We start from the raw sequence: 27,686 nt of genomic DNA on the forward strand, positions 1-27,686 counted from the left end.
GCCAGAGTGCTGCGGGCTGGGGGCAGGGGACATGGGGGGAAAGGGGAAGATGGAGAAGAGGGGATAGGGGAGGGAAAATGAGGAGGGGGCGGGGGAGATGGGGACGGCGGAGATGAGGAGGCGGCAGGAGGAGATGAGAGGGCAGGGGAGATGGGGGAGGGGAGATCGGGAGGTGGCAGAGGGAGATGAGGAGGAGGGGGCAGGAGAGGAGATGAGTAGAGTGCAGGGGGAGATGGGGGAGGGGAGATGGGAAGTGGGTAGGGGGAGACGAGGAGGGGCAGGGGCCATCGCTGGCGGAAGCTGCCGCCTTGACCCACGCCTCTTACTCTCATAGCGTAGCCTGTGTCGGGTCCCGGAGACCGAGGGGGCTCGTGACCGGCATTCTGCTCCCTCAGGGGCGGGGTGCGGACGCCAGGGGAGCGCAGAGACAGCTCCAGCCCCTCCTCCTCCGCCCGCAGCCGGGACCCCAATTCTCCGTTTGGGGCGCGGGGGGTCGCGGCGCGCAGGGGTGGCCGCGGGTCCCGGTTTCTGCCGAGCGGCGCCCTCTCCTCGCCGTAGCTCAAGTTCCACAGTGCGGAGCGGCCCCTCCCGTCCCCTCCTCCGAGCACCTGCTGCTCGGCGGCGGCCACCTCGGCCCACCTGAGGCGGAGCCCCCGCCAGGGCCCCCGGCGCAGATGCTGTTCAAGACCAGTCCCGGGCGCTGCGGTCTGTTCTCCTAGCACCCGGACCCAGACCCTCCGCGGCCGCCTCCCAGCCTCTGCCCACGGCGAGTGGGATGGGGGGCGGCCCTCACGCCCGCGCAGTCCCCCGGCTCGCAGGGCTGCGGACCCCGGCCCCAGGCCGGACCTGGAGGCGGCTTCGCCCGGGGAGGGGGCGTCAGGGTCCTTCCCTCTCCCCAGAGAGGCGGGCCGCGGGGCCTGGGCTCCCAGTGGACGCTTCCCGGTTCGCCGGGGACAGGCTGATGCGGGGTGGGCTCTTTCCTGAACGCCTCGCCGGGGAAGACGACCAGGGACTTGTGATTTCCAACGGCAAAGCGGCGCGGGGGTGATGGAGTTAACCAGACGTGTGCGGGGTCCCCTGCTCGCACCGGGAGACCTGGGTGCGCGCCCCGCCTCCAGGGTGGAGGTCAGTGTCTCGTGGTCCGCAAACCAGACCGGTGCCGGGATCCCTCAGTCCCATGCAGTGACCACGGGGCTCCCACCCGTGACGTCCCCAGCCCCGAGAGGACGAGGGAAACTTCGCCCCCACGCCGGCCGAGCACAGCCCCCTCCAGCCGCGTGGTCTGCCTCCCCTTCCTCCTCCACTAGAGTCCTCGCCCTCCCTCCTGCTTCCTCCTCTTTCCCCCCTCCCCCTCCTCCTCGCCGGCTGGAGGCGGGCAGGTCCGGGCGGGGCCGCGCCGCTGAGCCCACAGCCCCGTGCTCCGGGCCCGGTCTCCACCGCCGCGTCCCGCGGGAGGAGCGGCCGAGCCAGGCCCGGCGGACGGAGCAGCCCGAGCGGCGCGGGGGGGCATGAAGTTGGGTGCGCGCGGGCCTCGGAGCGGGGGCGAGGCGGAGCCGGGAGCTGCCCGCGTCTAGAGCCCGCTCGGTGCGCCATGGAGCTCGGCGGCTCGGGGGCGTCAACGCCGCTGCTGCTGCCGCCGCCGCTGCTGCTGCTTCTGGGGGTCAGCCTCCTGCCTGGTAAGTTTCGAGGCGCTGGACGGGCCCTCTTTCGCTCAGTTCAGGCGGCCCCGGACCTCCGGAGCCAGAGGAGGAGAGGCTCCTGGCTGAGGTGCCAAGCCGCGGGTGCGCGCAATGGGACAGCCGCGGAGGCTCCTCCACCCCCGAGACGCAAAGGCTGTCATGCGGTGCGGGCTGAGCCCGGTACGGAAGGAGTTAACCCGCCCGCGAATGGGAGGAGAGGGTTTGGGTGGGGTGGGGGCTGCTGTTTCAGGAGCTGGACCCAGACGCTCCAACTTGGGTGGAGAGAGGCGGGGCCCATCTCCCCCCAACCCCCCTCATCCAGCCGGCCAAATTTCCCTACAGACATCCCGGTGCCTGCTCCTGGTTTGAGGGATCAGAGGGGTGGCCTCTGCCCTTAGTGGCACCTCATAGGCACCTTTTCTACTCCCCCCCCATCGGTTCCCTGGGACAGGGGAAGTTCCAGCCCCCTCCACCCCCCTCCCCTCCCACCCCCTGGGCAGCCCTGAGGATCTAGGACTGACCCCAGGGGAGCTTGTGAACCCCTCCTAAGGTCATGTTTGTGGCTCGAAGATGAGCAGGACCTCGCTGAGAGGAGGAGGGAGCAGGGGTCTCCTGTCCCCTCGCCAACCGCCTCAGGATGCCATGGCACCAGTGCAGTACCCGGGAGAGGCAGGGAGGCCTCAGACCACAGACTGGCCGATGGGGCTGGGCCCAATGAGAGGGCCTCTCCCCAGGCAGCAGAGTGGGGGCTCACCCCAGACTCATTCATGGAGGGCAGTCTGTGTGTCCATCCAAGACCAGATAGGCACTTAAATGCCCCTTAAGCGTCAGGGGATTTCTTCTGGGGAGTGAGTCGAGTTGCTGCAGCAGCCACAGGAAGCAGGCTCTCAGCCACCAGCCCTCATTCCCCTTTCTCCGTCCCCACCGGGGCCTGCCCCCAATGCCCTCTGCCCCCTGGCATCCTGTCCTGCCGTTACCCCTGCCAGTGCTTGGAGGCAAGGTTCTCAGGACTCCGTCAGTAGCTGGAGATACAGCCTCTCCCCGTGAAGAGGAGAGACTGAGGCCAGGAGTCAGGCAGCACGTGCAAAGGTCCTGAGGTGGGAGGAATGTGCAGTGAGGTACCGGAAGGAAGCCAGGGTGGCTGAGCATGGTCTGGCATGAGGCTGGAGGGGGCAGCCTGGAGGCCACCGTTCCCCACCCCTGAGCTGCATGCCTGCCTGCCCCCACAGTGAGCAGCCATGTGGAGACCCGGGCCCACGCGGAGGAACGGCTGCTGAAGAAACTCTTCTCTGGCTACAACAAGTGGTCCCGGCCCGTGGCCAACATCTCAGATGTGGTCCTTGTCCACTTCGGCCTGTCCATCGCCCAGCTCATTGACGTGGTAGGTGCCAGGGGTGGGGAGCGGGGAGCTCTGGGCCTTGGCTGTCACATGTGGCCTAGAGGGTCACTCTGAAGGGAGCACCCTGTCTGCGAGGAGGCTGGTCCTGGAGGAGGCCCCGGGGTCGGGGGAGGCTGGGTGAGCTGGGAGGACCGCCATCGGCGCTCCACGTGGCTGTGTGTGTCGCGCCCGACCCCCACAGATACGCCCTTGTCGGGAGTCCGGGAGTAACGTGGTTCTGTGCGACTGTGCCCCAGGCCCTGTGTGTCCCCCCCAGACAGAAACCCCAAAGGCCAGGGTTCAGCAGCGGGTCGGGGCTGTCACCTTCAGAAGCAGAGAGCAGCAAATGCCTCTGTGGGGTAGGGGCAGGCTCTGCAGTGCCCGGGCAGCACCTGACCCCACCTGGTCCGGGAGACCCCATTGCCCAGCGGCCTGCAATGCAGGGTTCCGGCGAGTCTCGGACAGGTGTGGGGTGTCTACCTTCCTGGTTAGGGACTGAGGAGCTGCTGGGAAGACATTGGGGGTCCAGCCTCCAAGTGGCCACAGCTCTGGAGGGGCGGGGGCCCATCCTCGGGTGTGATCTGACTGGGTGGTGGGTGCACGGCCAGGAGCCTTGCAGTGTGGGCTCCGGCCTGGTGGGGAGGGGCCTCTGGAAGCCTGGTTCGCTGTCTGTAAGGAGGCCCAGGGCCCACTGAGTTTCCACACTAAGATCCAGCCGGCTCTGGTTCCAGGGAGGGAGCTGGAATGCGTCCAGCTGCACGGAGCCGTAGATGTCCCCAAATGCCCACCCCACTCCCCTGCCAGGACCCCAACCTTGAGTCGGCTTGGTGAGGGGAGGAACCACTCAGTTTTGGGGTCTGGAGGCCCTGGCTCCAGGCTGGTGCCATGCACGTAGGGTGACCTTGGCTGCTCCATCTTCTCCCCTGTGAGATGGGATGGGCACAGCTGCAGTGTCTCAGGCTGGGCAACCACATCTGAGGGGCTTCGGGAGGTAGGAGGGCCTGTGGCCACGTTCAGATGGACAGAAAGAGCTGAGCCTGGGCCCGGTTAGCAGGGAGACCCGGTCAGTCTGTCCTGTCCTCAGTCGTGTCCAGGCTTGTGCCCTCAGGCATCCTGGAACTGATCCTTGAAGGCTTCCTGTAAAGTGCCCCCAGCTGGGGTGTAGCCAGAAGGCAACGCGAGATACGCAGAGTTCACGAACCCGCTGAGGTTTGCAAACACGGTCCAGGGTGGTGGCTGGCAGAGGCGGCCCTTGGCTGCCGCTCACGGTTCCAGGTCGGCTGCATCACGACCGGCCTCCTACCTGAGCTCCCTGGGGCTCGCTCATCGCTCCCCACACCACCACCTCTCCCCAGTCTGCCCAGGAGAGACTGAGGCCTGGAGCACACCAAGCCTGTGAGGAACCTGCCCGAGGCCCCAGGCAGCACCAGGCAGGCTCTGCTGTCGGCACCAGACCTGGCTGAGGCCATGCCCGCACACGCGTGTGTGCTGGTGAGCTGTCCTCGCCTGAGCCCTGGTTGCTGGCTCGAGGCCTGTGGCCACGTTTGTGGAAGGGGCTGCCCCGTGTCTGGGCCACTCTCCGCCCGTCCCCTTGCGGGGCTCCTGTATCTGCTGCAGGCCTGTGTCTGGGCAGGGACTGCTTGGGTGTGTGAGTTCACGCCTGCAGAGGAGCCTGAGAAATCCCTGGGCGCCTTCCGGACCCTGGGCTGATGCTGCGTGCTGTGAATATACCTCACGCGGGCCCTGGGGGGACAGCACGTGGGCTGGGAGGGCACCCGGGGAGGAGGTGAGGCCCTGCCACCTTGAGCTCGCTGTGAGCCTGGGGCAGAGCAGGGGCAGGCCGTCCCCCAGGGCAGGGCAGGACTGCGGCCGGCTGGGCAGGGCGTGGGGGTGCGAGGCTCCCTGCTGAGGTCCTGCACGTTGCATCCAGGCGCCAGGCTCTGGGCCCTGCTCAGGCCGCACTTACTCCTCAGCGTCCTTGCAGGGGGGTCCTGCTCAGGCAGCTGGGTGGCCTATCCCAGGTGGCCCCTCAAGAGAGCAGGACCAGGGGTGGTGCCTGGAGCTGGCAGGGGACAAGGTCCCCTCTCCCAGAACTGGAGGACAGGGGCGTGTCCCCTGGGGGAAGCAGGAGGGGGAGGCGGTCAGGCCTGTGCCTTAGGGACACAAGGCTCACCCTGACCCTGGTCTAGGCACTGGGGTGCTGTTCTTTGGTGGCTTCAGCAGTCTTTCCTGATGGCCTCGTGTGTCCCTGGGCCGTGTGGATGAGGAAAAAGGTGGATGAGGAAAAGCCATCAGAGGGTGGGAAGAACCTTGCTCAGGCCCTGCCCCCAACACCCTGCGCCCCGGGTCCTGCCCCCTTTCCCCAGGGGAAGAGCCCTCACCCCTCAGGTCCCCATGGGCATCGTGCTCTCTGAGGGGATCCTCCCATTGGCTGCTGAGGACCCCACCCCAAACCTTGGGCAAGGAGCCAGCCGTGCAGCCCAGTTCCCCTCCAGAGTGGGTCCCAAGTGGGCTGGGGTGTGGCCGTGGCTCCCAGAGGTCGGCATTCAGCACCCAGAGTGGGGTGTGAGGACCCTGGGGGTTCCTGTCCCCAAAGACCCCTGCGTCCCTGCAGGAGCCCGGCGTTCTTCTCCAGAAGTCTCTGGCCTGTGCTGGGATCTGACTGGGCAGAGGACAGGTCTCACCTGTCGCCCCTCAGCAGGAATGCGTCTGACGCCTGTCCCCCGTGAACCAGTAGGGAATAAAGGGGGTGGAGGCCGCAGGGAGGGGGGCAGTATGGTCCAGCCCGTCTCACCTGGACAGGTGGCCGCCCAGTGACCTGGAGATGGAACCAGTCGGGTCCGTCTCACCGGATCCAGTGCCTCACCTGTCCACCTCCAGGGCCTGAGGCTTGGGTCCCAGAGGGGCAGTTGGCTAGGGGCCAGCCTGGCCAGCGAGTGGGGCCCCGTGTGTACCCGGGTGGCTTTGGTGGCGGCAGGAGGGGGCAGGTGCCTGCTCACCTGGGGCCCATCTGCTGAGGGGCTGCCCGACCAGCTGGGAGGGAGCAAAGCAGGTGGGCTGGGGCCGGCAGGGTTGTCCAGGAGGCCGGCTGCTCTTCCCGCAGCCTAGGAGCCCTGGGAGCTGCCTCCCGTCCTGAGCTGGGGAGGGCAGGGCCCGGCTGCATGTGAAGTTGGCCAGACCTGTCCCCACTTTCCTTCTGGAAAGTTTCAGAGGGCCTTGTCCCCACATCCCCCAGCCCCTCGGGACTGCCATCCTGGGCTTGGTTGCCTCCAGGGATGAGGTGCTCATTCCCTCCTAAGGTTGCCCACTCCCCGTGTTCAGCCTTGGCTTGTCTTTGTGGGTAAGGACACTCAGGGCCAGGGAGAGACGTGTCCTGTCACCGAGGGGATCTTGACCTCCCTTCCCCTCCTTTGTGTCCTAGGACGAGAAGAACCAGATGATGACGACAAATGTGTGGGTGAAGCAAGTGAGTGGGAGAGGATCCCCCTGCTGCCCTCCCCTGTCCCTGCCCCCTCCCCCACCCCCTCACCCCCTCCCCATCCCTGCCTTTCCCTGTCCCTGTCCCCTTTCCCATCCCTGCCCCCCTCCCACTCTCCTCACCCCCCTCCCCCCCCACCACGCCCCCTCCCCATCTCTGCCCATCCCCAATCCCTGCCCCTCCCCCATCTCCCTCACCCCTCCCCCATCCCAGCCCCCTCTCCCACCCTGCCCCTCCCCCATCCCAGCCCCCTCTCCTGCCCCCCTCACCCCTCCCCCATTCCTGCCTCTCCCCTGTCCCTGCCCCTTCCCCATCTCTGCCCCTCCTCCATCCTTTCCCTTCTCCCACCCTCTCACCCCTCCACCTTTCCTGTCCCTCTCCCACCCTGCCCCTCCCCATCCCTGCCCCCTCTCCCACTCCCTCACCCCTCGCCCATCCCTGCCCCTGCCTCACCCTGTCCCTCCCCCATCCCTGCCCCCTCTCCCACCCCTTCACCCCTCTCCCACCCCCTTGCCCCTCCCCCACGCCACCCCTCCCGCTCACTGCCTGTGGCCTCCTCCTGTCCCCTGCCCAGGAGTGGCATGACTATAAGCTGCGCTGGGACCCCGCGGACTATGAGAATGTGACCTCCATCCGCATCCCCTCTGAGCTCATCTGGCGGCCGGACATCGTCCTCTACAACAAGTGAGCCCCAGGGGGCTTAGCGGGCAGGGGTGGCAGGTGACTGCATCGAGCCGTGCCCCAGCCAGGCGGTCCTGCCAAGGCCGTGTGAGCAAGAGGCGCGTGGTGTGTCTGGGCCCCACCCTCGCGAGCCGGCCCGTGGAGCCAGAAAGGGGACGAGGGAGCAAAGGAGGGCGTTGGGAGTCTCGGGGGCAAGCCACCGGTGAGCAAAGTGTGGAGGAGACAGAGGGGCGAGTGCGGCGTGGCACCTGGGGGCTCCATCCCTGCCAGACCAGCCCTGGGCCTCGGGGGCAGGGGAAGGGGGTCAGAGCCCCCCATGACTGCAGACCCCAGAGCTGCTCCCCTCGGGCTGGAGTCACTGTCAGAATCAGTCCCTGGCCGGGGCAGGTGTCCCCTGCCAGGCCCTCACTTCATTTCTGGAAGCACAGTCTAGAGGCGCGTGGTGCTCTCGAAAGGGGCGAGGAAGCTCCCAGAACTGGCTGCCCTGGTTCAGCCCGCTGCCCCCACTCCTTCCCCTGCCTTTCATCGGTGCTCTCACACCCTCCCCTGCACAGACGTCACCGCAAGTCCCCAAACCCCGGCTGCCTTGTCACATTCCTGAGCAAACAAAGCCCGTGGCTGAACCAGTCCCAGCTCCCGGAGGCTGAGCTGAAATCTGATCATGGAGATAGTTATTCTGTGCCGGGAGCCAGGCTCTGCAGGCGGACGGTGGGCTCAGACTTGTCCTTTCCCAGGACCCTCGCTGGGTGTCCCTGAGCCAGGGGCAGCCCGACATCCTCCCGTGTCCCCATGTCACTGCTGTGTCATCCCTGGGCCAGCTGCTCTGAGCTGAATCCGGGTGGGATTCCCTGGTCTCAGGCTCAGGCCTGGGTGGCAGCGGCTCCCACAACACGTACAAATAAAGCAAATGGAAGCACTTAGTCCCAGCCAGCTGTCCAGGCCTCCTGCCCTCCCCACCGCCAGACCCCAGGGGGCTCCAGCACAAAGCCCCTTCAAGGGCCCTGGGCGTCGGGCCTGACCTACAAACGTGGCTATTTGATTAAGGATCATTGGGCTTCTCTTCCAACTTAATTGACTCCAGTAACGGCAGCGGGAAGGGCGGCCGCTCGTGAAGGAGCTCGGAGACGGTTTTCGGGGGATGCATTAAGAGGGGGTTGGCTCCGGGAGTGGAGGGGCACAGTGCTGCTCCCCCCGCAGGGCAAGTTCTCTGCTCTCCGCAAGCCGCCCGGTCTTAACCATGAGCCCTGGAGTCCCCCAGCCACCCCAGCCTTCCTGGGGCCCCCGCTGAGCGCCCTGCCTGGTGCAGGGAGACGGTGGTTGGTGCGCTGTGGAGCGGGGCACCTCCAAGGCCCAAGGGGGTGGGTGTGAAAGGAAGCAGAGGGTGGGAATGAGCAGAGGGTCCGGGCAGCTTCTCCGACTCAGCCGCTGTGCGCGAGGAACATGTGGTGGCCGTGCCACCCTCCGTGGTGCTGAGACCAGCGCGCCGTCAGTGGGGCTTCCGTGGGGCCGTGGAGAGGTTCCCCCTCAGCATCTCAGAGCTGAAGCGGCAGGGCCTGCCCCAAGGGGTTTGGGGATGGCTGCTGCCTCTGCCTGTCTGTGGTCTCTACCCACAGTCAGGCGACCCAGGCCTTGTGGGGAAACTGAGGCCAAGAGAATGGCCCACCATGGCCCAGGTTACACGCCGGGACCAGACTCGGGAGCAGGCACTTACCACTGTGGAGGGGCGGGCATCAGAGCTGAGTGCAGCTGACTGCAGGAGCAGACCAGGGCTCACGGGGGGCTGCTTGCAGGTGTCCCTGAGTTCCCAGGAGCCGGCTGGCTCACCGCACAATGTGCCTGTGTGGCACGCCCCACCTGTGGGCATCCTCTTGGAGAAAGAGGCAGACGTCTCTGTCTGAGAAGCCCAGGGCTGCAAGCTGGGCACTTTGCCCTCAGGAGAGGGGTCAGGGACGGCAGCCCCTCGCTGTGTCCCCCACCCTGGGCTGTGGACGTGGCACCAACACCCCCGAGGCCGAGGGAAAGGCAGGAGGGCCGACAACCAGGGGCTGGGCTTCACGTCCCACTTGGGCGGCCAGGGCCCGTCTTTGCCTCCATGGGCCGTGGTCCTCCCTGTGCAGGGAGGGCGTCCTTCCTGCGTCTGAGTCAGGGGGGTTGCAAGGGGAGACAGCCCCGAGAGTGGTCCGTGTCGCCGGCATGCGCGGTCCGGAGCACGTGAAGGCGGCCTGACGGGTCTCACCCAGGGTACGGCCCAGCCCCCGGGGGTGACCAGCGGGGGACGAGGCGTCAGTCTGGGAGGCCTTGCGAGGTTCTGCAGTCTGCGGTGTGGTGCCCAGGGGCCACTTTTGCCTCTGGGGCCCTCGATGTGGCAAGGACGGCCAGGTGGGCGGAGGGGCCCCAGTCCCTGCCCCAGCCCCTAAACAGTCACCGTCATTGTCACCAGCAAGCTTGTGTGTCAGGCACATGAGGCCGCTTAGATGGTTTCCATCCATGTGCGCCCCCAGTGTAGGGTGGCCACGCTGAGGCAGGTGGGCGAGTGAGGTGCCACGGCTGCCGGCCCAGCCCCGCCTGACCCTGTCCTCTCTTCACTCACCCGTGAGGCAGGAGTATGTGTGTGGCGGGCGAATGGGGGCCTGAGAGCCGGGCGCTGGGGCTGCGGGTGTCCGTGGCCTCACCCCTTCTCTCTTGCTGCCCAGCGCGGACGGGGACTTTGCAGTCACCCACCTGACCAAGGCCCACCTCTTCCACGACGGGCGAGTGCAGTGGACGCCCCCCGCCATCTACAAGAGCTCCTGCAGCATCGACGTCACCTTCTTCCCCTTCGACCAGCAGAACTGCACCATGAAGTTTGGTTCCTGGACCTACGACAAGGCCAAGATCGATCTGGTGAGCATGCATGGCCGCGTGGACCAGTTGGACTTCTGGGAGAGCGGCGAGTGGGTCATTGTGGACGCCGTGGGCACCTACAACACCAGGAAGTACGAGTGCTGCGCCGAGGTCTACCCGGACATCACCTACTCCTTCGTCATCCGGCGCCTGCCCCTCTTCTACACCATCAACCTCATCATCCCCTGCCTGCTCATCTCCTGCCTCACCGTGCTCGTCTTCTACCTGCCCTCCGAGTGCGGCGAGAAGATCACGCTCTGCATCTCCGTGCTGCTCTCGCTCACCGTCTTCCTGCTGCTCATCACCGAGATCATCCCGTCCACCTCACTGGTCATCCCGCTCATCGGGGAGTACCTGCTCTTCACCATGATCTTCGTCACGCTCTCCATCATCATCACCGTCTTCGTGCTCAACGTCCACCACCGCTCCCCGCGCACGCACACCATGCCTGCCTGGGTCCGCCGGGTCTTCCTGGACGTCGTGCCGCGCCTGCTCTTCATGAAGCGGCCGTCCGTAGTCAAGGACAACTGCAGGCGGCTCATTGAGTCCATGCACAAGATGGCCAGTGCCCCGCGCTTCTGGCCCGAGCCCGAGCGGGAGCCCAACTTTGTGAACGAAGTCTGGAGCCAGGGTCCCTCGCCCACTCCGTCCTTCTGCGGCCCCCTGGACCAGACGGTCAAGCCACAGCCTGCCTGCAAGTCGCCCTCAGAGCAGGTCCCTGCTCTGCAGCCCTCAGAGGCCGAGAAAGCCAGCCCTTGCTCCTCGCTGGGCCCCTGCCGCCCACCCACCAGCACCCGGGCCCCAGGGCTTGCCAAAGCCAGGTCCCTGAGTGTCCAGCACATGTCCAGCCCCGGGGAAGCGGGAGGCAGTGTCCGGTGCCGGTCGCGGAGCATCCAGTACAGCGTTCCCCGGGACAACACTGCCTCCCAGGCCGAGGGCCCGGCGGCCAGCTCCCCTACCCTTCTGAAGGCCACCTCTGCCGAGCTCCCCGTCCCAGACCAGGCCTCTCCGTGCAAATGCAAGTGCAAGAAGGAGCCACCCGCGGAGTCCCCAAACGCCATGCTCAAAGCCCGCGGCACCAGAGCGCCACCCCGGCACCTGCCACTGTCGCCAGCCCTGATGCGGGCGGTCGAGGGCGTCCAGTACATCGCAGACCACCTGAAGGCGGAAGACACAGACTTCTCGGTGAGTCCTGCCCGTGGGTGCATCCAGAGGTGCCCCACCCCAGGCCCCAAGGGGATGAGCAGGTGCTCTGCCTCCCTCTCCACTCTGCAGGAGGGCGTGGCTGGTGAAAAGTCCAGAAACCAGGGCCCAGACCCCGCTGCTGAGCACTGGGGCCCACGGCAGCCCGAGCCCCACCCTGTCCCTTTCCCCTTTCCCCACCTCCAGTACCGGCCTGGTGTCCCTGAGGCGGAGCTGGGGCAGGTGGACCAGAGTGGCTAGCGGGGAGGGGATCATGGGAGCGTCCCTTTTGGGCTTCAGGACACAGGGAGCCTGCAGGCGGCAGGGAGGGGTCCGCTAGCACCACCCTTGCCTGGTGAGCTCCTTCCTCTGACCCAGGCCTCAGCGTGCTCCCCTCCCTGTGGGACGCTGGGGAGGCGCTGGGTAGCCCTGGAGGACTGGGGGAGTCTGGGCCCTGGGTTGGGGCGAGGGGCTAAAAGGAGATGGGCGAGAGGAGAGGAGGACACTGCCCTGCCCCTTGGGCCAAGCTGGGGAGAGGGAGCACAGAGTTGTGTGGGGGTAATGCTGGCCCAGCCGCTAGGCTGTGCAGGAACCGGGGACCCCAGAGAGCCGGTCTTCGAGAGCAAGTATGTCTGGGAACACTGGGGGAGGGGCACCACATTCACCAGCGTGGATGGAGGGAGGTCTAAGGACGTCCCGAGTCCCTCTGCCAGGTGTCAGCCCCGAGACGGGATGGTCCCACGCCCACGGTAGCCAGTTCATGTACAAGAGGTTACGTGACGTGCCCAGGCCCCCAGCCGGTGGGCAGCGGCCAGTCCTGGGCCAACTCTGCCCGAACCCCCACCACCAGGGAAAGTTCCTCTTTCCTTCTGCGGGCATTTGCTTGTCTGTCACGTGTGGGGTCACAGGGACCGGGGGGCCCGGCTCAGATGTGGGAGACCCCGTGGAGCTGGGAGGGCGGTGAGGCTGCTCCCTGAGTCCCAGGCTCTGCCGGCCACGTCTCAGGGCGCCTGTGAGCATGGGTCCAGGCTGACGGTGGAGCCCCCAGTTCAGAGCATGGGCAGAGGGAGGGCGGGCCCAGAACACAGGTGGGCAGGGGGAGGGCGCTGCCCACCGCGGTCGTTCTGCTCGTCCGTTAGTTGCTGCTCAACGTGGGGCCCAGCATCGGGGGTGCTGCATCCACCTTGCCCTGTGTCAGCTTCGTCCTGTGCCGGCTGGTGCCTGCCGCTGCCCAGGACAGAGACCCCAGGGTGGGTGTTATGCAGCTGTTCCCTCTCCCCGACCCTCGTCTCATCGCCAGCTCCTCGCTCCCTCTGCCTGCTCTGAAGGGTCGCTGCCTCTTTGAGTCCTGGCCTGAGATGGTTTATCAGACACGTGCGATCTCTGGGGACCGTCTGTCCCCATAGCTGAGCGAGCCCTGGAAAGGAAGTAGGGCCTCGGGCCCATGTACTACACTCCCGAGAAGCGAGTGAGTCAGTTTCCCACAGTCACCCCACTGAATCCCAAGAGGCTATGAAGCCATTCTGGAGGTTTCCAGAAAGTTTGGCTTGGGAGAAGCCGGCTCTGGGAGTGCGTTTTGCTGCCAGCTCTTGAGACGAGACAGCTCCCCACCGTGAGGACGTGATGACGTGATGTGTGGGTCTGAGTGGCTGGTGCCTTCAGAAGTGGAATGGGAAATGTAATGGAATCCGGTGGTCAGGTGGCGCAGTCAGCCAGGGCCGGGCTCCTCTGCCCCACGCCCTCCATCTGCAGCGCGTTCCGGCTGCGGCGACCTGGTTCTGGTTTCCGAGCGCCCGGCTCTGGGGAGCGAGGCACTTCACAAGAAGGGACCTGGGACGAGGATCAGGGCGGCTTTGGTCTGTGAAGGCGTTTCATCCTTGGTCCGAGCACAGAGCGGAGAGATGAAAGACAGAGCAGGATGAGGCGCGGGCGGCACCGAGGGGCCGGCCAACTCTTTATTCATAAGTGACCCTGTTTGCTCTCAGGTTTCCTGTTAATAAACATGGATTTTCAGCTGGTTTAAAACCATCAGGACGTCTCTGATTACTTAAAGAATCAGACCAGACAACCGCAATGAAGAACCCTCTTCCCTCGATGCCCCCGAAGTAGGCCACTGAGTGCTGCCCCCTCCCCAGGCCTCTCGGACCGTTAGTGCCCAGCTGGCCTGGGCCCTGGGGCTGCATCCTTTCCAATCACTCAAGCGCCAACAGGCTGCCCACTCAGGACCCACTGAGGCCTGGCCGGGGCGCTGCATCCGCCTCCCTGTACCCTTGCTCCTGGGGTCACCAGGGCAGGGGCCACTCCTGCTCAGCCCCAGGTTGAGGCTGTGGCGTGGGGTCAGGAGCCGGGACTGTGGAGCGGCCTGGCGGGGGTCTGCCCCACTCAGAGATGTGGAACCGTGGCCTGTCCTTAGCTGCCTGTGCCTCAGTGTCCCCACCTGTAGACGGGACAGTACCTCCCTCATCAGGTCCAAGTGAGCAGGTGATGTGGTCAGACTGCTTCGTGATTGGCCCTCACTGCCCGTCCCCGGCCTTGGCGTCCGGGATCGCACCTCAAGCCTGCAGTCCCCCACCTCAGCCCTCCGTGGAGCCCTGTGCCCTGGCAGCTCCACCCCGCTTGGAGCCTGCTCGCAGCACCCGGGGCTACTCCCACCTCTGCATGTGCCCCTCACCCTCGAGAGACTTTAGGGACATAGCTGAGAGAGCCTGCTGACCCATGAGGGGCCTTGGGCCATGTGGGCAGCTGGCCCATGAGCACTTGCCCATGGGGCAGGGGGTGCAGGAGTGGAGGGCAGTCGGGCCTCAGCCGTTGCTCTTGGGGCATTGTCCACCCCACCCTGGGGGTTCTTATTAGAGGTCAGGCCCCCGTTACCCAGATGCTCCTGGCCCTTGCCCTGCACGACCAGGGGTGTGGGCAACCCCTCTCTGGGCCCCACTTGCCCATCTACAAAAGGGGAGATGCTCTTGATGGTTTCCACGGTGCCCCTTCAGCTTTGGCAAGCTGAGAGCAGATTTCCCGTGAAATGGCCTGGACCCTGCTTCCTCCAAGACCCTCACTGTCCCCACCTCCTTGGAGCTCAGGCCCCCTGCCAGGCAGGTGAGGTCAGCTGGTGCCACAGCGCCAAACCCGTCTCCCTCAGCGGCAGGGATGTTGGCCCCTAATAGATCGTTGACCCGTCTGCAGCCCATCGTGTTTCCAGCCCCACATGTCAGCGGGACAGGTCATTTCTCTGTGTACCCCCACTTGTCACCTCGTACAGGTGTGTGCTTATGACCCTGGTTACCTCGGGGCAAGGATAGGAAATGGAGAACCTGCCACGTGAAGCACCAGGTTCTGGGAGGTCCCTGCTGCATGTGAGGCCTGAGGGTGATGAGATGGGAGTGACCTCGTCTGTGTTCGCAGGTGAAGGAGGACTGGAAGTACGTGGCCATGGTCATCGATCGCATCTTCCTCTGGGTGTTCATCATCGTCTGCCTGCTGGGCACCGCGGGTCTCTTCCTGCCTCCCTGGCTGGCCGGCATGATCTAGGAGGACGGAGGCCGGGCGTGGCCCAGGCACCTGTAGGACACGGGCAGCGTCTGCAGGGGTCTGTGCCTGGCTCTCCACACTGCGGGGTCACGCCATTGGCTGCATTGTCCCCCGTCTTCCGTCTGCTGTGAGACGGCCTCAGACAGAGCCGCTGCCCCCTGGGGGAGTCGATGCTGGCTCGGCCCTGCTGGGACCTGCCCCAGAGACGCCGGGCTGGAGGGGCAGCTGGTAGAGGCCTGTTCTCGTCTGTAGGGCGGTGTCACTGCCTGAGTCTCATTAAAGTTTACCTGGAGCATGGCGACACGTGGCTTCCTGTCCAGATGCGCACCTGCCTGCTCTCTCAGCAGTCGTCCCAGCAGCCCCACTGTCCCAGGGCCACAACCTCCAGCCCCGCTCAGCCCCAAATGCCCTTCATCCCTGTGGTGTCCCGGAGGCCTAGGCCTGAGCCGGGGCCTGGCCAGCTCCCACTCCGGGGGTGGGGTCCCCAGGCCTGCTCCCTCAGACCCCGCATAGGCGAGTCAGCAAACCCTTGGATCTCATTGGCTGGGGGGGTCCAGGCAGGGACTTTCTTTTGTTCTGGGTAAATCAGTGAAAACCCAGGATTTGTGCCCTAGGGACACTGGGGACTGGAGGTGATAAACCTGGTCCCGCTGGGAGGAGAATCAGGCAGCAGGTCCCCCACGGGCAAGGACCCTTGGCCCCAGGGAGTCCAGGCGTCTGCCTTCCAGAGGTCCTGGGGGGTCGTGGGCAAGCACTTTGCAGGGGCCTAGTGATGCCCCAGGACCCCATGGGCGCTGGTGGTTTGTGAGGGACCCAGAGCAGTGTCCAGGGCTCTGGGCTCCCCCCAACACCTCCCCATGGGTTCTCCTTCTGCTCACAGCCCAGGAGGCCCCTTCTGGGGCCCAGACACCGGGAAGGACTTCCCTGACACGGTGGCCATGGTGAGGCCAGGGGTCCCCAAGGAACATCATGGGGGTGGAGGGGACCCTCACTGGCCTCCCGCCATTGGACTTGTCCTCACATGGCTCACCGCAATGCGGGGCGCCCTGCCCAGAGGTGGTTGGGGCGGCCCGAGGGTGACGGTCTTGGGGGCCCATGTCATCCTCCCCCCAAGGCAGAGCGCCCACCAACAGTGTCCCCGTGCCCCTGGGAAAACGTGCCCCTGGGGGTGGGCGGGCTGCCCCCGGATTTCCCTGATTCTTCCGAACCCTTGGGCTCCAAGTGACGGGGGGTCGAGGACAATGGGGGCCCTCCCCTGGGAGAAGGAAGGGGGAAGGAGGCCAGAGGCTGACGGAATCGCTCCTCCTGTGATGGTCGAAATCCTGCCTCTCCGGATGGTCTGGCGCCGCGTGGCAGGCTGAGCAGATCTCAGACGTGAGCACCTCATCCTCCTCACGTAAGCGCCAGAGCGCGACAGCTGCAAGGAGGGCTGGTGCCAGGCCCAGCTGGGTTGTTTTCTTCTGGGTCGGGAGAGACCACGAGCGGCTGCCATGAAGACGCCTTTCCCTTTCTTGGGGTTTTTTTTTTTTGTGAGGAAGATTTTCCTTGAGCTAACACCTGTGCCCATCTTCCTCATTTTGTATGTGGGATGCCCCCACGGCACGGCGGATGAGTGGTGCGTAGGTCTGCGTCCGGGATGCGAACCCCGGGCCGCCGAAGCAGAGTGCGCGAACTTAACCACTACACCACCCGGCCGGCCCCCCATTCTTGTTTTTGGCTTGTTTTTTTTTTAGAGACTCAAAAGAAAAATCAGAAAATCCCCACACAAATAAAGTGCCCATGTTCCCACCATGCTGCGTTAACCGCGACCACTGTTCTGGCGTTATTTGCTTCCAGTGTGTTTTTCAATTGAGATGAAGTTTACGACAGAATGCGTGTTCTCAAGCCCTCAGATCCGTGGGTTTTACTGAATCAGACACCCAGGCCCCAGGACCCTGTTTCATACCCAAGACACGCTGTCCCCAGAAAGGCGCCCCCGCCTCCAGTCCGTGCCCCCAAAGCTCTGACCCTTCACCAGAGACAGTCTTGCCTGTTCTTGAACTTGGGGTAAGTGGGTCCCCCAGTGCGTGGGCTTTCTGTCCGGCCTCTGTCACTGCATGTGGCGAGGTTGAGATTCGTCCATGGTCTCATCTCTGCCAGCAAACAGCCTTGTTACCAGTTGCCGAGTAGCATTCTGTCTGAATAAACCCAAACCCGGTTTGTTTCCCCGTCACCTGTCAACAGGCTTAGTTTCTGGTTTTCCATCTTGCTGTGAACACGCGTGTCCTGGTCTTCGTGTGGGCTATGTTCCCATTTTTCTTTGTATTAGCTATGTTTTTTTTTGTCTGTCTTGTGATGTCTTGACATCTTGGGGACCTTACAGACCCAGGCAGAGACTGCCCCTCCAGGGCTGGCTCGTCCCGGGGGTGGACGGCCTGCCCGGAGCACAGCTCTCAGGTGCAGAGGCCCATCCGGGGCCCTGCCCCACCTCCCTCCTGTCCAGCCCTCACCCACCATGCCATACTTCCCCTGTCCCACGTCACCTGGGGCCAAGCACCCAACTCAGGACAGCCCCTGTGCCCCGAGGCCCACGAGGATTATTCAGACTGGCCAGTCCTGGGCTGTCCGCCCTGCCCGGCCTGACCTCGGAAACCCCAGGAGAGGCTCCGGCCTGGGCTTCCCCTCACTCCCTCTGCCTCCTGACCAGGGCGTCTCCCTGTGGCCCTGCAGGGCATGGCATGCTCTCTCTCTCGGGAGATGAAGTAACAGGTTCTTCTTTCAAAGGCACTGGCCTCTCTGTGGCGTCCCTTGGTCACCTTTATGAGTTACAACCAGGCACAGGGCACTCTCGGAGGCAGGCCTGTTGTGGGGTTGCTAGTCATGGGGTGCGGGCACGTTCAGTTTTCCAAAGTGGCCGAACACTCTGCTTTCCCACTGGAAACGTCTGCCAGCCAACCCTTGACCTCCCTGGCAGGCCATGACGAGTCAAGTTCTCTGGGCACACAGCCACTCCGCCGTTCCTTATGTGTCGTCAAGGGCAGGCCTGCATGGTTACGACAGAGACCCGGTGGCCGCAATGCTGAAACTTTGCTGCCTGGCCCTTTACGAGAATGTTTGTGATCACAGTTACCTTGACGACAGGTTGGGTACTATTTTTTATTCTAGTCGCTTCCATTTCAATCTGTATAAACATGCTGGTTGCAACCCCGAAGTGATTTCTTGACCCTCAGTTTGAAGCGCACCACTCAGGACAAAGACCAAGGAGTGCGCGGGGGCCCTGGGGTTCGCATTCGGCAGGAGCAGCTGGTGCCAAATGCTTTCATGGGGCTCCACCACTGTACCCCTGCTGCCGGGCCATGGGCACCCCCACTCGCATCCTGGCTGAGGCGTCTGGGTACGCGCCTGGCTCATGGGTGAGAGGGCATCATCGAGGGCACAGCCCCACGACCAGGCCACGGCCTCCACGCCCCAGAGGTAAGCTTACACCCTCCTCTGGCTGTGCCTGCTCTTGGATTTCGGTAGAGGTTACACAGCACATGCTCTTGTGTCGGCTTCCTTCTCGACCTGAAGTCGGAGCTTTATCCCTTTGCTACACGCACCACATCTGTGTGTTCCCGCTCTTCTGCAGGATCCCGTGTGAGGCTGTGCCACAATGTGGTCAACCGCTCTCCTGCTGGTGGGTGCTGGGTCGTTTCCCATTTGGGCTGTTATGAGTAATTCTGCTGTGAACTCCCGGGAACACGCTTGGGGGCATGTTTCTATGGGGCGTGACCACAGGAGCGTGTGCAGTTGGCTGTGTCAGCTGCCACCAGGTGGTTCCTAGCAGCCATGTGGACTCGCCGCCATCGGGGCTCCTCACCTGCGATCGCTGGGACGTGGCTGTCTCATGGGCTCAGCTGCGTGTCTCCGCTAGTGCTGAGGCCGGGTGTCTCATCAGGTGTTCATCGATATTCATGTTGTCCCATAACACTCCCCTTCTTGTCTTTTGTCAGTTTTTCTAATTTAGTTCCATTGTAGACAGAGAATATTCTGTTTGATTTCAGTTCTTTTAAATTTGTGACCCTTGTTTTGGGCCCAGAGTGTGGTCTCTCAGTCAGTGTTCCACACACACTTGAAAAGGAGTCGCTTGCTGTGGTTCGGGGAATGTTCTAGAAATGCCAGCAGGTCAGGCCAGCCGAGTGTGCTCCGGCCTCCCGAGTCCTGGCTGACTCCGTCTTCTCTTGACTCCCCAGGGAGGAACACTGAGTCACCGGGACGGTTGTGGTCTGTCCCGTCCTCCTCCTGGCTCTCGCTTGTGCGTCCTGCATTTGAAGCTCCAGTGGCCACACTGGGGACGGCTGTGCCCTCTCGGCGGATCGCCCCTCTTATCGCGTGTGGTGTCCCCCTTTGTTCTGTGATATTCTGTGTTTCCAGTCTACTTTTCCTGGCAGTAATGCAGCCACTCAGCTCCCTCTCAACGGGCTTCACTGCTGCGCCTCTTACACCCCCCATCACGCCGCTGCACATAAGGGGGTTTGCAGACGACGGGGAACTAGCCCCCCGTCAGGGGATAGAACGTCCCCGTAGCCCGGGAGGTTCCCTCCTCCCCTCGCAGCCAACCCCTCCGCCCCGAATGGAGCCACTCGCTTGACGTCTGCTGTGGACTCTTCTCACGTGCTCCAGAACCTCACGTAAGGGGACACTCTCCGTGGCGTCTGGACTCTGGTTCAGCACAACGTTTTGGCTGTTTGTCTGCCTTGCTGTGTACATGGGATTCATCCGTGTTCATGGCTCGCCTAGCGTGTGTTTGCTCACCAATGGACACTCGGGTTGGTTCCGGTTGGCTGTAGGGCTCCGTCATTCTGTCAACAGTGAACTTCACTACCCTGGGATTTCTGCTCTCTTGGCTCTAATTTCTGATTGTTTTCCGTCTCTGCGGACTACACTCCCCTAACCGTGTCTCAAAGAGGACCTTGTGTTACAGCCTCTGAGACTGTGGGTCTCAGAATGTGCTTTTGCCCCATCATTCAGTGATGATTCCACTGGGTATGAAGTTCGAGTGTTTTCTCTGTAGCACTTTGAGGTCGTTATCCTCGCATCTTCTGAAGTGGAGCCGACTCTTATTCTTCTGTAGAAAGATTTTTAAAGAAGGTTTCCACTGTCTTCAGTAGGTTCTGCATTAATGAATCCAAGGATACATTTTAAAAATCGATCCTGTTTGGCACTCTGAGCCTTTCAATCTGAGATCTCAAATCTCTCTCTAATTCTCCCTTCTTTAAAAACTACGTGTTTCAGCATCCCCACCCTCACATACTGACTGTCCCTCCTCCTGGGCCGGCCCCTGGAGGCCGCACTCGCCTTCTCTCCTCCACCCTCCCGGCCCTCACAGCTCACTGTCTGTGCCCCGACTACCCGGCCTTGTGCTCCTCTGCCTACTTCTCCATGGATGTTTTCTGCACCGTATTTCCAAGGGGCTTTTCCTTATACCTGTTAATTTTGGCTTCACGTTACTAGTATCCATCCTTCTCGCTTTGAGGATGCAATGACTTTTGTAATTAATAGACTGTAGAGCACGTGCATTCTTCTTCATCTGGTAGGTCCTGCTCAGCGCTGTTGCTCCCAGATGTCTCATTTTCCCCGTGTTAACTCACCTCCCAAACCCGGGGAACAGTGCTGTGTGTGCGTGAATGTGTGTGTGTGTGTGCGCGCGCGCGCACACGTATGGGGATACACGTGTGTGTGTTTGCGAGTGCATTGTGTGTGCAGGAATGTGTGTGCACTATGGGGATATGGCTATGTGTGTGTGCGTTAATGTGTCTGTGTTGTGCACATATGGGTATACACGTGTGTACATGTATGTGTGTGGACATATGGGGGTATACATGTATGTACACGTGTGTGGATGCGTGTGTGCGTCCACGTATGGGGATATACGTGTGTGTGGATGTGTGTGCATGCACGTATGAGGATACGTGTGTGTCCATGTGTGTATGTGAATGTGTGTGCCTGCACACATATGGGGATATACGTGTGTGCACGTGTGTGGATGTGTGTGCGCGCGCACGTATGGGGATATACATGTGTGCACATGTGTGTATGTGTGTGCACGTATGGGGATATACGTGTGCATACGTGTGTGGATGCATGTGTGAGTGCACATATGGGGATATACGTGTGTGTACATGGATGCGTGTGTGCACGTACACACACGCATCCATGCTTGTGTGTACATGTGTGTATATGGATGTGTGTGCGTGTACACGTATGGGGATATACGTTGTGTACATGTGTGTGGATGTGTGTGTGAATGCACGTATGGGGATATACATGTGTGTACGTGGATGCGTGTGTGCTTGTGCATGTATGGGATATACGTGTGTGTACCTGTGTACATGTGGATGTGTCTGCATGTGCACGTATGGGGAAATACGTGTGTGTGTACATTGTGTGTATGCGGATGCATGTGTGCGTGTGTGGAGAGACCCTGGGAGGGACGGCTTCTTGTCCTGTGGTGACTTCATGTGGACGACTGCAATCAGCCATGACGGGTCAGTGCGAAGGGCCGGCAGCTGGGTGGTTCTTTCTCCAGCCAGCTGAGCCGGGGCCAGAGGTGAGTCGGCCCCCGCAGGCTGGGATGTGGCTGGATGGGCAGGCGGGGTGGCGGGCAGCCAGCTCCTGCCGTTTCTCGGCTCCCACAGTGGCAGCTGCTAAAGAGGTGTCGCCGTCCCCACCCCTGCTCCTGGACCAGAGACTCCGTGGCTTCAGTGCCTCCTGTCTTCCTCTCGGGCGGGGCCCTGACGGGGGTCCTGCACCCACACTCTGCTGCTGCCCATGGCTCTCCCCTCCCGGCCTCTGATGACGGCGCCTGGGACTCCATCCTGGGAACTCAGGGAAGCCAGCCCGTGGCTGCCACTCACCCCTGAGATGGTGGTACCCACACTTCTGCCCCCATGAACCCACCAGGCCCTGCCCTTCTCCCCGGCTACTGCAGGCACCAGGACCTGCTTGCCGGGTCTCCCCACCCACCCAGGGGCTCAGCCTCACGCCCGCCCTCCCCTTCCAGGCCATCTGCCCATCCGAACCCGCCTCCCCACAGTCCAGCCACCTCTACTCAGTGGACCAGGGAGGAGTTCCCGCCCCGCTGGGCTCCCTGAGGTCTCACCTACAGGTCGTCTAAAGCAGACCCAGGGCACGTCAGTTCCCTGCTCGGAACCCCCAGCAGCTTCCAGTTGCTCTTAGGACACAACCCAGACCCCCCAGCGCCCGCCCCGCTGACCCCTCTCCTGGCCCTGCACCTTCCTGCCTGTCTGGTGGTGCCGCCGGGTCCAGCCTCCAGCCTCTCACATGTATACCCCTGACTGGAATGTCTGACCATCTCCCACTCCCTGCTTTGTTCCTGTCTCGGCTCAGAGGTCACCTCGGAAGACTTCATTGGCCCCCAGATGTAAAGGAGCCCCCACCCCAAGTTCTTCCTGGGTTTAGAAAACTACTTGGCCTTGAATTGGCCACGGCAGGTGCCGCTGAGGGGCCCACAGCTGGCAAGGTCTCCAGGTGAGTAAGTGTGGCCGGCCGGCCAAGGGGAGCCTCCAGGCTGGTGGGAGGGAGGGGGAAGGGGCGCTGGGCAGTGACCAGGCATGGGGCCAGCAGGTGAGTGGATGTTACGTTAGAAGACGGGCCATTACCAGGGAGGTGGGAGCCCCCCGAGGGCACCCAGACGCTGACGCCCAGGCTGGCCCAGGACGGTCACATCAGCGTCTGAGGACCACCCCCACCAGGGGCTCCAAGGCTGAGAACCACTGGCCTGGGCGGGGCTGCTCTGGAGGGGCTTGGGTTGCACCGCTGGGGGCGGGGGCTACAGCGGCCTCTCGGGACGGAGGGGTGAGCTGCAAGGTAACAGGGAGTCCGTGGGGTGGGGGTCTTTGCGGCAGCTTCTCTTGCAGAGACGGGGGTGTGGAATCTCGGACTCCAGTTGACAGGGACAGACTGGGGCCCGGGACACCCCCGTCCCCCATAATGAGCCACCTCCCTTGACAAGCACTCGGTGGTTTATCTGAAGGTGGACAAGGCACAGAGGGAAGCCTCCAGGTCCATCCTCTCGGCCTCCCTCTCCTCCACGCCCAGGCCCTGCCCAGGACTCGCTCCCCAGGCTTTCTGGCCGGCCGCTCCTGGTGTCCAGAGAATCCGGGGGCAGCGCAGGCTCACTGGGGGCAGCACGGGGAACGTCCTGGCAGGAGAGAAGGGCAGGCAGGTCTGGGAGGTGGACAGCTGGCGCCCAGTCAGGACACAGTGGCCCAGCCCACCGGTACCATGTGCCCAGGCCCCCAGTGTCCCGGTGTGTCCAGCTGGGCCATGGGCTGAGCAGTGATCCGTGAGCCCTCTGCATGAGCCTGCTCTTCGGGGCACTGCTCCTGTGCCCCCTGCCCTGATCCCAGCACCCACCTGGGCTAGGTGTGTGCTGTGGTGCACACCTGCTCCACACACCCACTCCACACACCTGCTTCACACGCCTGCCCCACACACCCGCTCCACACACCTGCTCCATACACCTACTGTGCTGACCCTCATCAAGGGCCCCCTGGGTTCCCATGGGGCCAGCTCAGGTCCTGGCACCTCTCCCGGCTCCCCACACCCACCTGCAGTCCTGCTGGGCTCCCTCAAGGCCCATGAGCCCCCACACACCCCTGCTGCCCCAACCCCGGGTCCACTAGTCTGTCCTTGCTGTGTTCCCCACCCCGGACGCCCCTTGGGAGCTGCTCCTCCCCACAGGCAGGGGTCCCCATTCCTCCCAGAGGTCCTGGAGGCTCGTTCCCCTTCGGCCCAGGGCTGCCAGTCTGGCTGAGGGCTCCAGGCTCACCAGAGAGGAAGGGGGTATGTGCTGGACCGAGGGGAAGGTGGGTGCCTGAGCCCCTCCTCGGGCCTGGGGGCAGTAGGTCCAGGCCTCAGGTCGAGGCTGAAAGCTCAGGGATGGGGGTCTGTGAGCCCGAAACAGGTCCCTATCATGGCTTAGTGGCTCATGGCTCATAACGGTGCCTGCCAACCTTGTGTAGATGGCGGGAGGAAAGACAGGGTGTTTATCCCAAAGGCAAGTGTGGGGCACTGTGACAGGCATGTGGGCCCCCAGGGGGCTCCCACAGGCGGGACCCTCTCTCCCCAGATGCACAGCTGCAGGGCCGAGGCGGCACCCCCTCCCCTCCACTCTCCCCACCCTCACCCCCGGCCCACGGTGCAGAACTGTCCTCCCTGCCAGGCCACAGTCCCACCCTGCAGTCTCCTCTCTCCCACTGAGGCCCACGAGCCGTCTCTCCTCATCAGCGTCCCCATCCATCTCAGCACCGGAGCTGTGACTGCAGCCCAGTCAGAAGGACAGACTCATGACAAGGTCACTGGACCAAGCCTCCCGCTGCACCTGAGACGAGGAGGCGAGGGAAGGAGCGTGTGTGCAGGAAAGAGGACCAGAGGGAGGGACAGAGGGAGGAGTGGTGGCCCCAGCTCAGACTTCCTGGGAGATTGGGGAAGGGGCCACTTTGAGGACCCTAGAAAGGAGGCAGCCTCCAGTTCTGCGGGACCAACCTCTGTGGGCCCGGGGGTTGGTGCTGGGGCTGGGGCTGCCGTGGGCCACACAGTGCAACCAGCCCCAGCACTGGGGGAAGAGCCCAGTCTCGCCAGAACCCTCCCCTAGGCGATTGGTACCTCTGTCCTCAGGGCGGTGGCCGCCACGTCCCACTTCTCCAGGAAGCTGGGCCTCACTGTGTGTGCCGGGGGGCCCAGGGACCTCTAAGATGGGCATGGGGGGCCTGGCGCTCTCGTGGAGGAAGGAGTCGAACTTCAGCACGTGTGCTGAGGGGATGGGGGGTGGAGGCAAGGAGGGGGCCGTCAGCAGGACAGCAGGGCGCAGGGAAGACCCTTGCTTGCTTTCCCCTTGCTCCGTGGCGCATGGCCGGGGAGAATGACCGCCAGGCTGGCTGTGCGAGTGTTGGGGCCCTGGGGCTTCCCTCTAGCCTGGCGGAGGTGAGGACAGAGATGGCATGGGGACATGGGGGGCTCTGGGGTCCTCACCAGGAGGCTGGGCCACTCACTCTGGATGGCGGACTCGCAGGCCTGGCTCACGAGCTGGTAGATGGTGGCCAGGGACTGGGGCTCGCCCTGCGAGGGAAGACAGGCCATGTGGCTGAGCGCCGTGACCAGCTGGCCGGCGTAGGCTGGTGCCTCCTCGGTCACCCCTCAGGAAGTGCCTGGACCCCAGACACTGGCCACACTCACCTTCTCTCCTCGCTCCCCCTTGGGCCCCGGCAGCCCCTGAAGCAGGGGGAGATGGAGAAAAGCAGGTCAGCAGAGAGAGACGACCCAAGGGACTCTGGACGCCCTCCTACCCCCTCGCAAGCCCCCAGAGGCTCCCCTCTGGGCGATGGAGGCCTCTAGCAGCCTGGGTCAGCTTCTCCTGACTTTAGGCAGCCGTGACTGCCACTCGCAGCATGGGGGTCCCATCCATATGGGGGGAGGGAGACCAGGCATTCAAGACCCATGGGGCGGGCAGAGCCGAAGCCCCATCCCAAATCCCTGATCTAGGAGGGCTGGCGGCAGGGAGCCCTCAGGGGCAAAGGACCCACTTCTCGCTGACGCCAGCCGGTCCCCAGCAGCTGGGAGGCCGCTGCCCACAGGAGAACAGACCCTCTGAACCCCCCACAGCCAGACACCCAGGCCCAGAACCCAGCCAGACCACACAGTGTGCTTTCCTGCCCCCTGGCCCTGCCCTCCTCCACCTCCTGGAACCTTCTGGAGCCCCCATCTGATTTGTAGGCCTACGTCTGCCCCCACCGCACCCCCACCCCCCGGAGCCCATAGCCCCACTACCTGCCCCTGCCTGGTCTGTCCTGGGCCTGCAGGGGCGCCCTGATTCTCTGTTCCCCGTAAGCCCCAAACCCAAGCCCTACGCAGACCTCGCTGTACAAGTGCGCTGGCCGCAGGAAGTCCCTGAGTGATCAGCGAGGCCTGAGCGATCAGTGAGGATAAGTTTGCATGCCTTCATCTCCCCTCCCGCCTTTGCTGTGGGGAGGGGACTTACCGTGGGCCCTACGGCCCCCTGGGGTCCTCGCTCCCCGCTGATCCCCCTGGCACCTGCTATGCCCTGGAAGCCCTATGAAGATGCAGAGGCCGGGGCTCAACTGCGGCCCCCAGCGAGTCTGCCTCTCCTTCCTCCAGCCCTGGCTCCTCGTCCTCCGGGTCCCCACTGCCCTGGACCAAGACCAGACCCCCCGCCTGTTCCCAGCCTCCCTTCAGGCTGTACCCCATCACCCTGTCCAGGCCCTGCTGTCCTCACCCTGCGCCCAGGACAGAACCCCACTCGCCCCACCCGTCGGCGCTGACTCCGCACTAAATGTCCCCTGGCTGTGTACAGTTGTCCCCAGTGTGACCACAGGTCGGGCCCCAGGGGGATCCTGGCAAGGTCTCAGCTGCCTGCCCCGGACCCCCCGCGGAGCAGGTCCCAGGCACTGAGCTCAGCAAGGAACCCTGGGACCTGCTGGGCTTGGGAGTGACAGGGGTGGCCTCGGGCTGGGTGAAGGGGGCCCAGGCCATGTCCCCACAGCCAGCCTCACCCGTTTGCCCTCCCCAGGCCCAGCCTGGGAGCCCAGGCACCTCCCTGCCATGTGGAATCGGGGTGGAGGTGTGACTGAGGGGCTGAATTTCCATACCAACCTGCCCAGTGCAGGCGAGAGACACCCTCGCCAGAGTGGCTGCTGCCACACCCTGGGCACAGGACACTCGCATGCCTAGCAGGGCCCTTGAAGGTTCCGCCCAGGAGAGAGAGGCCTCCCCAGGTTCCCTCCTGGGGGTGACCCAGCTTTCAGTTCAGCCCCAAGGAACCCTGGGGGGAGTGGTGTGGGTGGGGGCAGGGGTGGGGGGCTCACGGAGGAGGCGGTGCCTACCCTGGGGCCGGGGGGTCCGGGGAGGCCAGCAGTCCCCTCCAGGCCTCTCATTCCCTGAGGGCAAAGGAAGGGGTGAGCTGGGGCTGGGGCTGGTACCCCACACGCCCTCCCACAGTGACCCACATGGCCCCCACGAGCAGCACCCAGACACCCTGTGACCCACACCTGCGAGGGCAGGGTACACGCCTGCACCTTGCTCTGAGAGCAGATGAGGCTGGCCAAGGGGGCCTGCCCCCAGCCCCGGGCAGTGGCCACACCTGTATCCCCGTGGACCAACACTCCCCTCCCCCCGGCCAGGCCACTGGTGGGGGCACGATGGGGTGGGAATGGGGTGGGGGGCGAGGAGAAAGCTCCCCTCCACAGCCTCCATCTCAAGACCCTCCCTGGGTGGGCTTCTCTCACCTTTGGTCCCTGGAGGCCGACATTTCCGGGGGTGCCCTGGTGGCCCGGGTGGCCCTGGAAGAGAACAGAGATGGCTGGCCAGGCTGGGGCCGAGGTCTGACGCAGTGGAGGGGGCCCTGTCTGGGAAACCCTCCTCTGAGCACATGGGGCACCACCCTCCCCCACCACGCCCAGAGTGTGGTCTGAGCCCACTACCTGCAAGCCTGGGAGTCCATGGTCCCCCTTCTCTCCTTTGACCCCTGGTGGACCCTGGAGGAGAAGATGGACTGGGCACCAAGGCAGAGGGGAGAGAGGGGCCAGGGTGGGGGCAGAGCAAGCAGGAGGGGGAGAGGAGGCAACACCTACCACGGGTCCCTGTACTGTTCGACCCTGGGTCCCTGGCGACCCCTGCTGACCTCCAGGACCCTCGGGTCCCATCTGTCCAGGCGGCCCCGGCTCTCCCTGGAGACACAGGTGGGGAGGGGCTCAGACGGCATGGGGCCCCTCCGGCAGCCCCCGCCCTGATCCCGCCCTCTCCGGCCCTCCCAGCCCTCCAGCCGGCCGTGGTATCCAGCTCCGGGCCCACATGGAGGCGTCTGCACCCACACTGCCCA

General features: G+C 64.0%; 2 protein-coding genes across 2 annotated transcripts in view; one reads left to right on the plus strand and one right to left on the minus strand.

Annotated features, from left to right (window-relative positions):
• The first annotated feature begins 358 nt into the window (after positions 1-358).
• Positions 359-16,845, plus strand: CHRNA4 (cholinergic receptor nicotinic alpha 4 subunit). Its single transcript, XM_058562308.1, has 6 exons — positions 359-1,676; positions 2,909-3,060; positions 6,479-6,523; positions 7,110-7,219; positions 9,910-11,284; positions 14,684-16,845. The coding sequence occupies exons 1-6, from the start codon at positions 1,592-1,594 to the stop codon at positions 14,807-14,809; spliced, it is 1,893 nt and encodes a 630-aa protein (XP_058418291.1). The 5' UTR covers positions 359-1,591; the 3' UTR covers positions 14,810-16,845.
• Positions 16,846-22,813: 5,968 nt separating this feature from the next.
• COL20A1 (collagen type XX alpha 1 chain) overlaps positions 22,814-27,686 on the minus strand; it is a 34,116-nt gene continuing 29,243 nt past the window's right edge. Inside the window, exons 29-36 of the mRNA XM_058563401.1 lie at positions 27,289-27,342; positions 27,094-27,147; positions 26,692-26,745; positions 25,830-25,901; positions 25,028-25,063; positions 24,862-24,910; positions 24,338-24,604; positions 22,814-22,968 (exon numbers count right to left, since the gene is read on the minus strand). Of these exons, the coding sequence (XP_058419384.1) occupies positions 22,814-22,968; positions 24,338-24,604; positions 24,862-24,910; positions 25,028-25,063; positions 25,830-25,901; positions 26,692-26,745; positions 27,094-27,147; positions 27,289-27,342 (741 nt within the window). The remainder of the gene's footprint in view (positions 22,969-24,337; positions 24,605-24,861; positions 24,911-25,027; positions 25,064-25,829; positions 25,902-26,691; positions 26,746-27,093; positions 27,148-27,288; positions 27,343-27,686) is intronic.

Source organism: Diceros bicornis, chromosome 19 (assembly GCF_020826845.1).
Source record: "Diceros bicornis minor isolate mBicDic1 chromosome 19, mDicBic1.mat.cur, whole genome shotgun sequence".
Classification (NCBI taxonomy): Eukaryota; Metazoa; Chordata; class Mammalia; order Perissodactyla; family Rhinocerotidae; genus Diceros; species Diceros bicornis.

Bases quoted from the DNA above. Each gene is read 5' to 3' on its own strand.
- CHRNA4 (XM_058562308.1), top strand. From the start codon at position 1,592: ATGGAGCTCGGCGGCTCGGGGGCGTCAACGCCGCTGCTGCTGCCGCCG. The intron at 3,061-6,478 runs GTAGGTGCCAGG...TTTGTGTCCTAG, and splicing joins TCGCCCAGCTCATTGACGTG to GACGAGAAGAACCAGATGAT. The intron at 11,285-14,683 runs GTGAGTCCTGCC...CTGTGTTCGCAG, and splicing joins CGGAAGACACAGACTTCTCG to GTGAAGGAGGACTGGAAGTA.